Genomic DNA, 18,293 nt, shown 5'->3' on the forward strand with positions numbered 1-18,293 from the left:
TCAGTGCTTCAAATGGGGGAGGGGCATAAAACAGGTGGTCTGTCATTGGTGGATGTGGTCAAGAAGAGCATTGTATTGGTGGAAATGGGAAGAAAGTACAACTCCATTGGTGGAAACTTTAAGGAAGCACAATTGAAAACATGCTGCCACTCAGGTCACTGGAGAGAGATGTCTCATTTCTTTCTCTTGACCTCACTGTCAAATGATAGTTGTTGTCTTTTAATCTAAACAGTCATGGGTCATTTCTTGTCTGACTGACTCATTTTATCTGAACACCCTTCCATAAATGTCCCTCCAGATATATACCATTTTTACATGACAGGGAGATTCACACTCAAACAGATAATTTCCTGTATTTAAACAGGAAAGATTTCTATCTAGATTTTGCAGACTCATTGACCAAATCTTTGAAAATCCAGACAGATGAATATCAGAGTTTATCATCCAACACATGCAGTGTAGTTCAGCGCAAGAGGACAGAGTACCAGGCCTCCTGTCAGTGCCTTTCCGCCCTCTGTAAGAGTCAAGAGGGATGACCCAGCAGCGTATGCCTGATTTTGCGTTAAAACGGTCCCTTTTCACTTTCGATCTGGGCCATTTCCTGCTTTTATTCAGCTGAAAACTTCACTTCACACACAGCCGCACAAACGTTGATGCTGCAGATTCTCCTTTAGCCATCAGCTGTTCATGTCATATTGACCTGTCAGGTTATTAAACAGGTCGTTAAATATGATTGTGCTTCCCGTTTTTGGAACAACAAACGCCAAAGGGCCGCGGCCTGGCGCTGATGCGGGGGTCTTGAAGTGGCACTTGCTGGTTACACCAGGGTGAATCCACAGTCATAATTCTGATGTACTCAAAACCATGTACTTTCGTGACTCAAGACCATGCATAGGGCATACGCGTACGCGCACACACACACACACAAACACACACACACACACAAACACAGTGGTGGGCTTTAGAGGAAAAGGGCATGATTGGTGTTTTCGTTTGATCCAGCACAATTAGCCACCATCAGTGTCGGTGTAAGCACACCGAACAAAACCAGACTGTTGACATGGCAATTAAAAGGGAGCGTTCCATCGACTAAAGCCATCGAGCTGTGAGCACAATCCTCACCAGCAGGACAATTTAGCACTGTGAGGCCCTGCAAAGTGAATGGAGCTCTCCTAATGACAGAGACACCGACCTCTCCTGCAAGCTCACCTACAGCAATCAGCACAGCTGCTGCTAAACAGCACCTGTTAGCACCTAACCAACACGGTTTGAATATTAAGCAGCAATTTCAAGTCGAAAGTAACGTGCGCAAATACTACACTCGCAAGATATGGTTGATGTGCCTCCTTTCTCCTTAGTGAGAAAGTGTTTGCCATACTTGTCTGTGCTGTGTTTTAGCAAATCTACCGATGCAAAACACCTTTCACGAAATGTTTTACCTGCCACATTTTTTAAAACTTTGTTTGCAATGTCATGACATTCAGGCCTGTTTTGTTTGCTGCACATACATTTCCTGATGTCAGCTGCAATCACTGCACAAATCTTTGCAGACCGGGTCACACCTGCGGCGGAACAACCAGCAACAACCTGCATATTATGACACATGGAGCATAACAGCACACAGGCTTAAAGTGAAATATAAAAAAGTAAATGGTCAGACTACAGGCTGTACATCCCTAACTGTGATCTATGCCACAATGTTTGTTTATGTGTTTGCATGACATCAGGTTCAGCAGTGAGGAATGCCCAAAGAAAATAAAAGTGTTTGGGAGAATGAGCGCATGACAAGGTCACAGACGGTGATACAGGAGGTAGACCTTGTGTGCAGTGGGGTAACGCCATTGGCCGGATCACACCAGGACGTCAGGCTGGTGACCCCACCCCATCGGCACCGGAAAAGAAAAGTGCGCCTGAGTGAGGTGGATGTGGGGAAGGGGAGGGATGGAGGGATGGAGAAAGGGAGCGGGGATGAAGGAGGGCTGGTGATGTGGGGACGTAGAGATGAAAGACTGGGGATGCGTAGAGGGAGGAGAGAGGGAGAGGTGAAGAAGGGGAGGAGGACTGATGCTGGAAACGGCTGAGGCAGTAAAGCGCAGGGATGTGGGACTTTCATATCTCTGTATAAAGGTAAATGATCCAAGACTGCCTGAAAACCCTCTAGAACTTTCCTTTATAGCTCCCATTAACACTGAGGGAGACATCGGGCTCCACAGCTACCCGTTTCACTGCATGTTCACTGGCCGCAGACCGCTGTGACAGGCCACGTCTTACCATTTCAGAGCCTGATTCACGGGGACATGAACTCAGAGCCAAGGTTCAGCCCAAACAAGTTCATACTGAGGCCTTTCTGAGAAAGTGTGAACTGTTTTCACTCAGCTGGCGAACACCCCTTGGTGGAGGGTGACGTCTCTGCCAGTTAACAATGTGAAGATTTGTTCTCTGTGAACCAGTCTCATTGGACCCAGACGGTTGGGGATATGACTGGCCGTGCGGGTCGCTCTGACTGCCCTGCCGCCCACCGCCCCAGTAAGATTAGGACAGCCCTAGGGGCGTGGCCTCTTGGTAGCAGGTGATTCTGGGAGAGCCCACTCAAGCTTTGAAGATCACACTGTGGCATAAGGACAGGTCTCACTAGAAACCTTTGTTTTCACCCTTCAGTGCTACTCCTCTTTACTTTTTGTTTGTGCTTGGTTTCATTGGACCCCAAGTAACTTGTAAATGTGACTTGAGCTCTTAATGTGACTTGGGCAATGTGAGCTCTTACAATGGTATACATATATATATATACATACATATGTGTGTATATATATATATATATCCGTATAAATATATGTATACATTTTGGCCTGAGGAATAAATAATAAAGGGTTCTGGCAGCTACATTAAACGCAGCAATTACTGTAAAATATGTGGTTGACTTGGCAGCAAAGGATGCATTCATCAGACAGCCAGACCTTCATCTCTGAATGACTCTCAGTGACAGAACTCTCCGCCTCCTGTGGGACCTGCATCTTTGAAAGGTCACCCCTGAGAGCATGTTAAACCAACATACCCCTGAAACGGGACTTGATCTAAATCTTTTTATTTTTCCCCACGAGGTGCAGACAACAGATTGAGACGTGTTATCTGCGCGCCTTGCCGTCGGTCTGAATTTGATTCCACTCGGCACATCAAAAGGCCGCTTTTCAAAGAGCCGGCGCATTCCGCGTTTGAGCACATTTGTTTTCTCCCTTTTTCTCCCCTCAATCTTATTAAGAACTGAGACATGCAAATGTGCGGCTGACACAGAGAAAGCCCACCGAGCCACTCTGACTGAGCCCAGAGAAGGTCCATCTTATCAAAAGAGGGGAGGCGGCCGCTGCCGGGATCGCTCAGGAGCTTTTGCGAACAAGGCCGGGCGCTGCTTTTTTTTTTTTAACTTTGCATCTGTGAGAATGGAAACAATTTCTGGAGACAATTTTTGGACAAAATCTGCACTGCTTTAGGGTTTTCTTCATGTCGCCTGCAGCTGGCTCCCCCAGTGCTGCTTGGTCCTGGGTTATTTTCAGCTACAGGACGAACTGCCAGGCCAACGTCAGACCGCGGTAATTACCCGCGTCTGTTTACTCTTTGGGAGCGGAGGGCGGGAACGGCTTTCATGTGGGACTGGGGAACTCTTCTTCTAAAATAAAAATTGACGACCACATGGATTTGATTTTGGGGTTTCCTTTGGGAAGGCTACGGGTTGAATTTCAGTCACACGAGCCGGAGGAGATCGATGTCTATAGGGGTCTGTAGTCGTGGAAAAACAAAACTATGCCACGGGTGCATATGACCGATATATCCATTTCCTTTTTTGACTTACGTTTATATGCAGTTTGATGTTATCTTCTAATTTTAGTGTCAATGCCCTGCAGACTTGGCAGGTCAATTATATAGCTTCCATTTTGTATATTGCCTCTGCCAAATCCTACCTGTTATTCAAAACTGCAAGCCTCTCAGTTCTGGTCCCTTCCCTTTGCCAGAACTCCACGCCGGTGTGTTTCAAAAAGGTCACAGCTGAACAGATACTGCTGAATTCTGGATTGATGTTGGATTTAAATGAAGTGGTTTTCTTTAGGACGGTAGGTGTGGACGGTGTTGGTACTTCAGACAGCCTTTGCTGTCCAGCATGCTGTTTGCTACGTGGTCACGAGACGAATGAACTCAGTCAAATAAAAGCCCGATAGGGACATACAAAGACCATTCATCAAAGCACTCAGCACTTTCAGATCCATTAAGCGTGTGCTGGAATGCGTTTCTGCCTCCTCCTCTCTCGCTTTCCCCGCTCCTAGCACCTGTCCCGCGCGTGTCCCGCTCTGCAATTCATTACTCTGCCGCTCCAAGGTCTCTTCCCTTCTGACAATGCTCCTGAAATAATCTCTGTGTCCCAAATCCGTGTCCTCGCCGTGCGGGCGCTTGACAGTAGGTCACATTCATCCCAAACCCTCCTTTTTTAAACTAGGCCAGCGCGGAGAAGTACCGCTGTACGGAGTACGCTGTACAAGCTCTGCCCTCACACCTCTAAGCCAAAAAAGGTTCCTAATAACAGAGCACTGCTGATGCCCACAATAATGCAAAACCGTCTTCAGCGCAGGACAGAAAATCTCGCCTCAGCTTGGTTCCTGAGAGCGATGTCTCCCACTTAGTCTCCAAGAAGAGGTATTGATTTCAACTTTGGCACTTGCGTAAGTGGTGAGGGATTTTTTTTCTCGTGTCTGCTTTCTTTTCCTCTCGATCGTTTCAGAGGCCTGCTAAGTCCTACCCGAATTTGTTTACCTGTCAATCAACCCCTGTTCCTCTCTCCCACGTACCTGCTTCTCTAGGTAATTCGATGCAACGACAACTTTGGGAATTCAGATGGCGGGGCTTGGCAACAAAAAAATGTCTCGCGTGCAAGAGTTCGGTACGTGCTAATTCTCCTTTAATTTAGGCAATTTGTTGGGATGAATAGAGGTGTCATTGGACCCCGGGGTTCTGAAAAAGTGAAGAAAATGTTTCGGTGGATCAGGCTTTTGCCACTCTGCTCCAATGGGACTCGGTCCAGATGGTGCTCTCGTTAATGAAATTAGAGGAAAATTAGATTCTCAGCTCGAGGACCAAAACCGACAGTGGTGATGCATTGCCATTACTCATGTTAGCCTCCTGTAAGGACAAAGACATTTCTCCACCAGTATTTCTTTTTACATTAACAGATAAAATTACATTTTTGCTTGATTTTTCATTTTTACGCCTACAGTATATATATATACCTAGTATAGGATTACAGCCATATAGACCTATATATAAACAAATAAAAGACATGAAAATGATATGTAATTATATATCTCAAGTGCAGCACCAATACCGCATTACAAGACAGTTCAAGAAAGAACAAGAGTAGGCTACAAGAAAATGTTGAGTACAAGAAAAACTGTATTTAATTATTAACTGCATTAAGCACGCTAGATCCTAGAAAATAAACATTCGCAATGAAATTTATTTCAGTTACAGCCTGACATGCGCAATCACACCTGACATCTGAGCCAATCAGCGGCAAGTGCGCATTTTCTATGAGAGAAAGTAATTGAATTAATAAATTGTATGCTAATTTTTGTGAATAATCTTTCTGATAAACATTTTAAAGAACTGTCGCTCCGCGGACTTCCTTTACATACGTTCTTCGAACGTTCTCGAATTGCGACCTCTTGATTCAATCTATATACAAAAGACTTACAACTGCTTTTGATACATAATGATCTAATATCTAAAATTCTCGGTGCGTCCAGGTAAACTCAAATCAACCCCGATCCGCTGCCGACGAAGCTCTGTTGAGTTGACGATGACCTAACATCTGGCGGCTTTTAACGAAGGTGCGAATTAAGTTCTCCTAACTAACAGGGAGTTGGTGCCAGCACACTCCCCTTGGACGCGATTTAAAAAAAGGTCTTCCAACAACTGTGGCAGTCCTCGTTATCGCCAGGGGTCACTTCACTTGCTGGAAGTACAACGATGCCCTGACCTCACCGGCAAACGAGAGTCAGTGGCTGTCAGGAAGAACCCTGCAGACATGCACGTTACCGGAGAGAGGCGTTCATCAGACTTCCCCGCTCATGAAGAAATCTGACATTAAATGTGGGTGTTCGGGTAGTCCAAAGGCTTAATGAAACAGTGAATAACGAATCTCTGCCGCCCTCCTGACAGCACACTACGGCGGGCTGCAGTTCAATCCCCTAATTATTTCCTTTCTTCCTACAACCAAGGAGGTTTGGCACGGAAGGCTGTCGCTGGCGTGCGCCTGATGACTTCGTGTGTTTGATGTACCGCAGATGGTTTGAGGCTGAACTACTGACAAAACCGCTGATCTTTATTTCTGTACCGATATGAAACAAACGTCATCTAACAGGAAAATCCGTGTAGTTTCGGTGACGACGCTAGGAAATTGTGAGGCAGTTGTGCGTTCAAATCCTTGTTTTTTTTTTTTTAAATCCCACTGTCAAAATGGTTTTTACTGTAACCCAGCTTCATTCAACTGAAGTTCAAGAACTTTTCATGGATGCTGGGGAAAATATTTCAACAGACCCCTTGATATGTGTGGCATTAACGTCATATAGAATTATGCTGGAAATTGTCTAGATGGTTACTCGCAACATTAGGCTAAATTCTACCCAAGTCTAGTCTGTGGACCTTACCGTGCGTCTTCACAACTGACGCCACCACCAACTGGAGAATTTCACACACCAACTAAAATCCAAAATATAAGCATGAGATCAGATATGTCAAAGTTTAGATAAAAGACATGCCGTTCCATAAACAATTTTATTTAATATGTCAGTTTGATAATATTTGGATAAGAGCGTCTGCTAATTTATTTCTCCCTGTTGCTTCTCTCTTCCATCGGGCAGCCACGGTACGGCGATCAGACGTTTCCAAAACGTCCTTTCAGGCACCGGACACAGTCCTTACATTTGGAAAAGAAGTTCAAAGCGTTCTATAACAGCTTTCTGTGCGTGGATTTGTGGTTATCGGTTCCTTTTGGAATATGCATATGAAAGTGGGTAAGGCAAGCAGGAATTGGAATTGGAATATGATTTATGTACGATCAAAGACAACTCCGATGTACTCCGCGCGTGAAGTTGATCCGCTCTGACAGTAGTACTTAAGTCAACAAGAATCAGGACGCCTTGCATGAACGCAGTAATAAATAAATCACGCATTGCATTGTGTATTACGACAATCCAAAACCGTAATAGCATCTCTGAATGGCGCCACTGGGAGTATATGAGCCAGTGAGCCCAGCATCGCCGGGAATTAAACGAAACTTCTATCATACCTTTTTACTCGCTATCGTTATTAACGAATTACGGCATCATTATTTACGAACGCTATTGTTGTGTTAAGAATCAGATATGTCCCTTAGTAAATTGCCACTCCACGTTTACGCAAACGGAAAAATATGCATCACAATTTGAAATGACATTTTAAAAATCTGTGTACTCCTTTTATTTCCATCTCCGTGCATTTCAACCTATTGCATATGACCGTCAGGTATATTCAAACGAAGATGATACCATTTGCGAAGATGTGCTCTTAACATTCAGAAACATGCAAGTAGCAGCAGTAAAACCGCCATTCCTACGTAAAGAACTTTCCAATTTAAACGGTTTACTAAGGCAGGATGTTTGTAAGTATTACGGATGGGAAAATAGAAATAACGTTACAGATCTTGGGGACGGTGATAATGGAAAAGTTGGGTTTCGTTAAGGGAACAGTGCCTCGACGTTCAAACGCGGTTCATTTTATCTGGGGCAAATCAGTCACTCTTGCGCATCCCTCGCCGCTGCGGACCCAAAGATCACGCAAAAAGACATAGGATTCGCACCACTTACCACCCCCATGTCCAACTGTTCTGCCGTGAGAGAGGGCGCCGCACGTGCCTGGGATAAGAACCAGAGAACCGGAACCAGGATCATCTCCGGCGAAATAATCCAACCGCGCCGCGCGGACCTCCACTTCCGAAGATTCATCAGGAGCATTCCCAAAACTCGCCGCGCCGCATGTGCTCGAAAGACGCCTTCAGCCGCAGCATCCACTCTACGAAAACACGCAGACCCAGATCCTTCGCATAGGTACCGGAGATCAAATTCCCATCACAGGCTGTCAAAAAGAGCTACCTCACTGTTGCACGCAAACATGTAAAACACATATCACCAAAACCGAAACGATGCCGGAGATAACGGATAAGTAAAATTATTTCCGCACCGAATCCAAGCCCGTTTTATATGTTTCGTTCATATTTGTCTTTGAAGGCTGTGCGCCTGACAGCGAGGCTTCTAAGGAAACTCAAGCAAGCCCTTTAAGGAGGCGAGCTGTGCGTATGAAGTTGCTGGTGAAAAGAATGCGAACAGTGGCGATCTGTTCGCCAGGATTAAAAGCAGCTACAGCGTCTCCAATCAGCGGCTCCGTTCTGCGCTGGCACACCGCGGCGCCACAGCTCTGAGTTGTGCTTTCACGAGTGAGACTGGAGCTGCGGGCGAGGGGAGAGCAACCAAGTCTTGGGGTGGGAGGGGGGAGAAGGGAGGGGGGGCCATATTCGGTCCAGTTAAAGTAGACATCCTGTTGAATGAATGATGCCCGTTCTCCGCACATAAAACCGTCCTCTCACTGTGTGGTGGAAAGAAGCCGCTGCATCGCGCAATGTATGATGATATGACTGACAGCGACTTCAGATGCCGCTCCATAACTGCGCCTCATAATTTATCATTTGAGTTTCTTCTATTGGCAGCTCATTATTGCACAGCCTATTTTCAGTGTCACAACATCAGCAGATTCGACATGATACAGAAACAGGACAGAGAACAAATATCTCTGAATTGTATTGAAAAAGTTTAAAACAGGGAGTCATCTCACGCTCGCAAAGCGGGGCATAGTATAACATGACAGTGGACACTACACGCGTCCATGTCACATTTTAGTGTAGTTCTTCTAAATCTGTTTAAAATACATTCGTCTGGAATGATCGAGGCTGTGGTTTCTCGGGGATCCGTTGCAGTCAGACGTCAACTGTCCGTGAAAGAAATGCAAGTTAATTAAAGTTGAATATACAGTATATCGATTTCCAATGCGCCCGCCCTTAGACGAAGAAGAAAAAAAAACCCACCACGTTAAGGATTTAAATCTGCACCGGACCAGTCGAAACAATCAGACCAATTCCATTTTGTTCAGAAGACAACGCATCCTCGCCAAATATTTTGTCTGACTGCGCACAGGAGGCTTCATTTGAAACGGCTATGGCTCGGAGGGCAATCGTGCCAGCGCTTCTGTTGATGCTGCGAACGCCTGTAGATCCATCGTTTACGGCTCTTCGGGAAACGCTTCGGTGCAGAAAATGCGCATGCATTCGCCTGTGGTGCCGCCTGTGAGGGAACTAACGCTGCGCTCAACGTAAAAGCGCAAATTAATAAAACGGGTATTGCTGTAAGGTTTTCCCCCCCCGATTCTATGCCTGGCCAGACGCGTCGATAATGATAGCAAAGGGAATCCCCTAAGCAGAAGCACATATTACATATACATTACAGTATATGTTCGACCTAAATAATGTGTACAATTCATAGTGTTTCATATGTAGTGTCCAAATAACATTTATACATCCTCAATCATGTTACTACTGTCCGGCCTGCGTAAAAGTAGCTGACAACGATTTAGATTTAGTTTATCTGCCATACACCAATATGACTTCTGTAGGCTACTTAATTGCCATGCGGAAATAGTAGCCTACATTAATAAACATTCTATATAATGATTGTAAATATGCATAGCCGACACCCATATCTGGAGTAACTTACGCAGCTGACAGTAAATACTATCCGTTTATGCAGTTGGCTATTTCCTGAAGCACTTTTTCTTTAGAAGCCTATCTAAGTATATATAGTGCCCTCCTCCCCAGGAATTGCACCTGCAGCTGACATCTTTAAACACTTGGAACGATCGAATCTTTTACAGTTTATAGTTTGCAATGAAATGACCAGCCATAAAAAAGCAACGGCGAAAAAGCCCGATCTCGGGACGTGCTTAAACAGAGCGAAGTGTCTGCCGTACCACGTGCAGGCAGCGCAGCAGATGAAAAATGCCCCGACTGCCACACTGTGACGTCGGAGTGACACCTTCAGCCGGAGGGCGACGGAGCAGCCCGCAGCCTCGGGACCTGCGTAATGAGAAACGGCGTTTAAGGATGTGAGGGGACGGAGAAAGGGAGGCGAGGGCTGCGTGGGGGCGGAAAGAGATTAATGGAAGCTGTATTGAACAGGGGAGGGAAATAAATGATGTAAGTGACATGAAGATTCACCGCGGACCGTCCGCGTTCAAGGCGCAGCAACCTTTGCTGTTTGCTTACGACAATCAAAGCTAGCTCATACACTCACAACTGGCTGTCAAATGCAGGATACAACTTTATTAAGAAGTATTATGCAATAAAGTGTAATATTAAAACTCACCTGTGTATCAAATGATTGTGTGTGTGTGTTAAGAGTAGTTCTAATAATGTGAAAATGTGAGTAATGGTTTTTAAAAATAAATGAACTATGTCACTTTACCAAAGTGAGATCTGTCTTGAAGTGTAGAATGTACTCATGAATCATTTTTTGAAATATGCCACACAATATGCTTTTAATGAAATATGAGTGTTGATACACAATAAATAATACAGCATATATTTCTCCAAAGAACAGTGAAAATATGCTTAGGTTTTTATCTTCTATGCAATATTTGATTAAATTATATAAGCATGGCCTTTATAATCTCAAAGACCATATGGAGGAGACTTTGTGCAGACACAAGGAGTGGTGCTCTTTTTTTTAAGAACACAGTTCTAAGTAAGCCAAAATACCTTTACCGGTCCAATATGTTACCTAATTCTAAATGACTTATGTGCTCTTTCTGAGAAAAAAAATCAGTCTACAATAATCAATTGATAACCCAGGTGTTAAAAGACCATGTTGCTGTTAAAAAATGTCATCCACACACTGGCAGTGGAAGATCTCAGAGAGTGATTTATTGGGGAGCAAAGAAAAGAACCAACATGGCGACCACTTGCGTCTTCAGCAGGTCACTCCAGGGCAGTTCAGTTTGCTGCCTGCTTTCCAGCAGCCTGTCACCTGTTGTGCAGGTGCCATTCTCCACCTTACTCTGAGATTAAACAGATGACCGCCACACAGCAGTGAGCTATTCTGTGCCGACACAACAGCACGGGAGTGCCTCTAACCGTTGTTCGACCATGGTGCTGTGGAGAAAAACCAGTGATGGTATTTTTGGAGCTACATTGTGTGTGTGTGTTTGCGTCTGTGTGTGCGAGTGTGTGCAAGTGTGTGCTCATTATAGGTGCACTAATAATTATTACTTCTGTTCTTGTTTCTCTCAAGGCCAAACAGATGGTGAGGTGGACAGCTTGGGGATTTTCCTGTGTCCTAATGGAACTGCCTACATTTAGTTGCTGTGTTCGGCCAAAATTGCAGTTAATCACTGTTTCTTTGTATGAGGTCACAGAGGATGTGGTGACAAGTCAGCACAAAACAAAAGATGAAGGTGTTGCTGTGCTGGTTGGAGATGCAGTGGTGTATAAAATGATATTTTTACCTCCACCACAGAAATGGACCCTCTGCTACAAAACTATAAATGTGAATGAACATTCTCTGCAAACACAGCACTCATTTAACACACTCCTGCATGCGCAAAATGTACGCACGTGCACACACACGTGCACATGCATGCACATACACACACATACCGACTTACACACACGCACACACACCCAAGCTAAAACACAGGTTCTAAGTCATAATCATAGACACAGATCCTTCTGCTGGAATGAGAAACCTTTGGAGGGAAGCATTATACTGACAGACAGATGGAATGGTGACTTACACTATGTCAGTACATGGCAGCATCTTTTCAAGCCAATATCACAATGTACCCTGATGAAGCAGAAAATCTGTGTGGCTATCTCTCTCACCCCACATCTCCCAAAAAAAAATTCAGGTGATATGTTTTTAAAAAGAAATGACAGTGAGCACCACTGTTTTTAAAAATCTGGAGTGTGTTTGCTGAGAAAGTCCCATGTTAACTTTTTGGGGTTTAAAGACAAAGAGCCTTAGATTGTTCAAGTATGCTTTTGGGAGAGAAAACTGAAACCCAATTAAATATACATATATTGCCAGCAGTGAAATCCTTCGATTGAGGAGGCTGTGCTGCTGAAATCCAGATCTCTTTTATTGTCTGATTCTCATTACTCAGATGTTTCAAAGAACACCACAGTAAATGACACACCAGATGAAAACGGCAGCAATACCACCATGACAGAGCATTCAGCTGTGGGACAAACAGGATGGAAAAAAAATCCATTTTAAAAGAGGCTTTTTTTACATCTCACAGTTGAAAAATAGATTGTTTTATAATGCTTGTTGTAATGTTGTTTTTGGTCAGAAACAGAGTGGGAGGGGGTAATTTTATCTTGAAATATTTAACACCCAGTGACAGCTGGTGGCATTATTGGCAACATAGGACACTCCAACTCACAGTATTCCAGGCTAGCGTTTAAAAGACTAGTGTCTGCTGCCCTCACCAAAGAATTATAGCAGACCAGGGCTCTCTTCATACAAGCATACAAAGCAATAATTTTCTTGTCTTAAAGACTTTCTTCATCTGACAGTGACAGTGTCTGACATGGGATTGGTGGAGGGCGAGGTTAAACTAACCAATATGGAACAGAAAAGAATCTGTTTGTAAAACAGAAAAAAAGAAATGAAGGAAGATGGATTAACAGAGAGACAGCATGAGTGCATGAAAATGCACAAGCCTTGTGTGCCACAGGAGAAATGCTCCTTCATTTTAATCCTCACCCCCTTCTCTCCAAAACATCACAAAATAGATTTATGAATGAACCCATCAAATGGGACTCAGTTAAGCTACAGACGCATGCATACACATTGTATACATCTCGGCTTTCTTCATGTTGATTTCAAGTGACCCAGGAAGTCTCTTTAACAAAGCGTATTATACTGTATATTATTGAGAAGGGCCTTTTCCCAATTCCAACCATCTTGAGGGTTTGCATTTTATTGCCAAAAACTGTGTCTGTCAATAACTGAGCTTGGCACAGAACTATGTATTTCAAGCATTTGGACTGAAACGATGCAGCCAAGTTCACCTAATGGACATCACCCCGAGACAATTTTAAACTACTTTTACATTAAGCTATCGGATAAACAAGCAGATGGAAAAGTTAGCTGGGCGCCATTAATCTCTTTGGTTTTCTACTCTTCCTTTTGTGAGTACACTGAAGCAGAGTATGCAAGCACTTGGGCAAATTTCACATAAAACTTTGAAACTGTGAAACAATTTTCACAAAAAACACTTGCCACATGCAAAATAGACCGGTAACCAGTAACAGTAACCTGTACACACACACACACATACACACACATACATGCCCACCAGTAGTTCACACACATGCACTCCCATCAGCAGATCACACACACACACCCAACAGAAAAGGAGAGGCATTCCATTATCAGCAATACATTATTGCTGAATCCACAAGAAAAAAATCAAAGTCATGTTGAAGTGTTTGAAATAAAAATGAGCAAGGCAATAACATATAGGATCATTGATGCGGTTACTGATCAAACACGAGCCTGCTCTTTGACCTTTAGACATTTGCTACATTATGATTTTTTTTTTGCCCAGAATTTGGCTCCTCTTGACAGAGTAACAGAGCCATGAGTTAAAAAGTTATATATTTCCGCAAACAAAGACAGCATGAAAAAAGCTTCCTTTATTGCATTCATCTGAAACTCACAACGAGAGAGCGTGTTTCAATCAAAGGCAGGAAATTAAACAGGTTACACAGGTCACCGTGTTTCATATTGAGCAATTAAGCCGGTAACAACGTCAGGTCTGTCTGGCCAGTGGGTGTCTGGAGGGGGTGGAGGCGTGGGCAGGAGATACTGTGTGATTTATTGTCGCAAATGCGCTCCGTTCTCACAGAGAGAGAAAATACCGTTATTTCGCTATCATCCTTCATTGCCGAACCCGTGACAAGACGGCAGAACAAACAGAAGACAGTCGTGTGCTGTCTAGCATCAGAGCTTCTGATGTCTGGCAAAAGACGGGGGTCGAACGAGCGCTGTCTGTGCCCTCCGCGCGTCTGCGAGCGCTCCGGCGCGAAAGACGAACGACTTCGCGGTGCAGAAAAGAGCTGACATCATTAATGACTGACACCTCACCGCAGGGCTTCTGACAGCTACCCTCTGCTTCCCGTTCAGCCGTCATTCGCCGTGTCTCTCACGCTGAAAAAGTTCATCAGTCAAAGCAGAGGTTCGGCGCCACAGCCGCCGAGGCGCAATAAGCGCCGTCCTTCTGTTTTAATCTGCTTTCACGTTTATGTATTAATGTCGTTCTTCATGTAAACAGTACTACCCAGGGCAACTGTTGTGTGTGTGTGTGTTTTTTTTTATTCCCAAGAGTCTACTTGCCTTATAAGCAGAATTCAAAACTATCTGATCTGTCGAGGCTTCATCGACACCCAGGGTGTCAGTTCATCCTGTTTGTTTCTCCAGACGTCAGTCAGTCATTCACTTATTTATTGTAACGCTGTTAATTATTTGTATGTCTGGGACCATCAATAATGAAACCATCAATATATCTACTAGTAAAAATGAAGGAAGAGTTCGCTTTTCCTGGCTTTGGCACCAGCGGGCTCTGTTTCAACTGAAAATCTGTCTAGATCACAGATCTCAAACCCCATAGATTAGACCTGGCAGGTTTTGTTTTGCGATAGCGTTTTTGCCGAAAACACGAAACCGCGGGGAAGTAGCATCAGACTTATCGCTAGTGGCAAGTAGCTCAATACGCGGCCCACCCTGACACTAACACAGAGGGATGCAGCCCGCTATGCAAAATGAATAATGCAATTCGATTTGGTTTCAGATTGCAAAAATACTTGAGACGCAATACACACACGCTCCCCCTTGTCATTCTACGTGGGCCATCTCCACTTCACCCTCCACTTGACAGTAGATAGAAGCTCATCTGTAGGATATTGACTTCCGACAGCTCTACAGCGGAGAGCGGGCGCTCCTCTCGTTTTGGGAATACAAATAAATCCCGACGCAATCCCTCCGCTCCCCCTCTATCCGCGCCCTGACAACGCCATCTCCTGAGTGGATGCATTCCGCCTTTGTGCCGCCCGAATGGGATGAGACCTAATCTCATTGCGGTGCCTCGCCACGCCGTGCCTCCTGGGAGCGCGCAGCCGGATAAAGCGAAGATGCTCGGTGACAGCGGAGATTGTTTTCCTACGCGATTTATAATGCCCCTGCTTTAAGGCGGACAGTTAGCATTGTTCTCGGCGCGTAGGATTAGAACAACACTGCTACCCTGACAGGTAACAAACCGCTTCCCTCCGCGGATGTTGCCTGCGTAATGCATCTTGCCGGTGCCTCCGCCTCCCTGACACCCATGGCGTTATTAGACTAGGAGACGCGAATCGGGCATGGTTAAGTGACGGAGGGAAAACGGCACTCAGCCCGAGCGGGCTGGAGCGAAAGAAATGACCACTGCCGTCCCATTTATCAGGGAAGAGGGAACCTTGAGGGAGGTGAAAGAAATACAAATTATAGACAATAAAGGGGGGAGGAAAAAAACGCTTTAAAGAGCTGGTCTAAATCTATACACAGCCTGCTGAGTGGGACAGAGATCCAGAGGAAACCACCTGCACTCCCACGACGACTTAAAATGCTTTCATTAATATGCTTGGATCCATTTATTTTTAGCTTTCAGACAGGACATACAAATAACACAAATGAGTCTGGGTCGTACAGACGATTTCAGTGCATCTGCAGAAGTCCTCCGGAGAAGGTGGCTAACACGTTTCTCAAAAATTAACGGAAAGACCAACCGTACAAATAAAAACAGCAATTTATCTAAAAATTCAGGAGAGGCCAAAAGAGACCACTCTTGAGTTAAACTTCAAACTGCTCACCAAATCTTCTACTGCAGCCACACACCTGTATCCAATGACCTACTGCTTACACAGTTGAGACTATTTAACCAATGACTGGTCTACTTCAATGAATCAGACAGACAATGACTCAAGTGCAAACAGACAGTCACAAGAACACAATTAACTGGTTTGTAATGAACTGATTGAAGTTAGAGCAGTTATTGACATAGCTGAAAATTGAAGGCAAGGGTATTTAGACACACATTTAAACAATTAAGCTGTAGCAAACAGGTTTGTAGGATAGGTTTGCTTTGCCCTTGTAGCTTAATCCATTTTGTATACCGCGATGCACCCCAAAAAGCATTATATGAGCCACTCAGCATGTTTGTGTTGTACAGTTTCTGTCCTCCTATTGGTGGAGAGACAGGTAGCTCCAAAGTGAATTGGCCCAGTTGAGGGGTGGGGTTTGGGTTGGGGTCAGAATGGTTCCCCACGCTCTTTGTTCACAGTTACATGTTCACCTTCTGGAAGCCCTTGCTGGTTCCCTTGCATGGCCTGGTGTCTGATGGTACTAAGGTTTGGACAAAGGCCACATGTCGCGCTATAGGGGTATGTTTTGATCAGTGGTTCACCCTGCAATATGGTGCTGGGGTCAGCAGTGAGGCACAGCTTGGGTTGCCTCAGTGAAATATCCAGCTATATAAAACGATGACATGTAAGCTAGTAAAAGTTGTAAAAGTTGTTCTGGATGTGGGTGTTAGGGAGGCAAAAAAATAAAAGAGCTGTCACTCACCACCTCCAAGAGCTTCCACACCTCCCTGCAGGAAGCCTTTGCTGTGAGCTCCACATCTTGTTAGATCCCCAGCTGATAATTGCTAAAATTCCCCATGAACACAATCACGTGGGGCTGGAAGTAGGCCACAGCGCATCTCAGGGTCCAATTAAACTGGCTAATATTAGCCCTTAATACTAACAAACTTGTGGGGTTAATAGCATTTTAGTCATTGAGCTAATTGCCGTCTCACAGATTCCTCAAAGCCCCACAGAGCTCAGCTCTGAGGAACTGTAAAATGGGACCTAATTATGTCAACAGATTACTGACTTGGCATGTTTTCCCAGCTAGTGATCACTCAGACCGGTGCAGTTTGGAGGACAGTTCCTTTTTTTATTGTACCATCGTTTTTATTCATTTATTTTGAACTACTGGTTTTATACCTTAGCTATCAGCCTTTTTTTCACAAGCTGAGTGCTTTAATGATCCTTGTAAAAAATAAATAAACAAATAAAAATGAAATGAGGTGAGGGTGGCTGAAAAAAAGGTCCTTGTGGGTGAGTGACTGAGGGGCCTGACAGCACGGTTGGCTTTATTAACCTCTCGGGTCATCTGTCTTTGGATTGGGCCGGACACGGACGCCTGTGGGGGCCTTTCAGTGTTGCCCCTCTCTGTAACCCGCCTGACATCTGATTGTCATGTTTGCTTATGCAGTAAGCCCTCTCCTTGTGCTGTCAGTGCAGTGTACTTGATCTGAGGCTTGGCTGTCTGTCCTACATAAACATTTATGCACAGTAAATCTCCTCCACAGAACTAAGTCGTGAATCACGTCATGTTTGTTGGAGTCGTAAAAATTGTCTTGATTAAAACTGCTGCTGGAAAGAATGGATACACGCATACAATCATAAAAGCATGTACACACACACACACACACACACACACACAGACAGACACACACACACAAACACACACACTTTCCACTTCACTTTTTGGTGTACAACTAATGCTTATTATGTTGGTAAAAAGCTGCCGAAGGCAAAACCCATTCCACATTTTTTATTCTTGCATCATTCTGTGTAAAAAAATTATGAAAAAATATTGAAGGACATTTTGCAGCTTAGAAAAAGTAAAAAAGTATGGGACCAGACACCATGGATCCAGCTCTGCTGATTTATTCTTTGATGTCATCTAGGAGTTTGGCTACGTTTTTCACTGCAACGGAGTGGGGCTAGGCCTAAAAGAGGCCGTAGAAGTCATCTTGGCAAAAAAAAAAAGTCACTCAAACAATGTCACTAACTATAATGTAACTAGTTTATTGTACGTTATTTTTATTTATTATTTTATGCTGCAGTTTCGGGACCAACTGAAATTCCCAACTACTCCTCTGTTCTTTATTTGTTAGAACAAAATGCGAAGCGTTTGCCTGGTGTTCCAGAAACTGCTGTCCAAACCTTTGAGGGCGTTGAATGGAACAGTTGATCTGCTCTAATCTGTGGGCTGCGAGATGCAAGAATCTCAGATGAGAAG

At 44.4% G+C, this 18,293-nt stretch overlaps 1 protein-coding gene across 1 annotated transcript in view; it reads right to left on the bottom strand.

The window, feature by feature from the left end:
* The window catches only part of mmp17a (matrix metallopeptidase 17a), a 37,762-nt gene extending 29,264 nt beyond the window's left edge, over nucleotides 1–8,498 (bottom strand). Inside the window, exon 1 of the mRNA XM_036529443.1 lies at nucleotides 7,887–8,498. Within this exon, the coding sequence (XP_036385336.1) occupies nucleotides 7,887–8,033 (147 nt within the window). The 5' untranslated portion in view covers nucleotides 8,034–8,498. The remainder of the gene's footprint in view (nucleotides 1–7,886) is intronic.
* Nucleotides 8,499–18,293: the final 9,795 nt, after the last annotated feature.

Source organism: Megalops cyprinoides, chromosome 5 (assembly GCF_013368585.1).
Source record: "Megalops cyprinoides isolate fMegCyp1 chromosome 5, fMegCyp1.pri, whole genome shotgun sequence".
NCBI lineage: Eukaryota > Metazoa > Chordata > Actinopteri > Elopiformes > Megalopidae > Megalops > Megalops cyprinoides.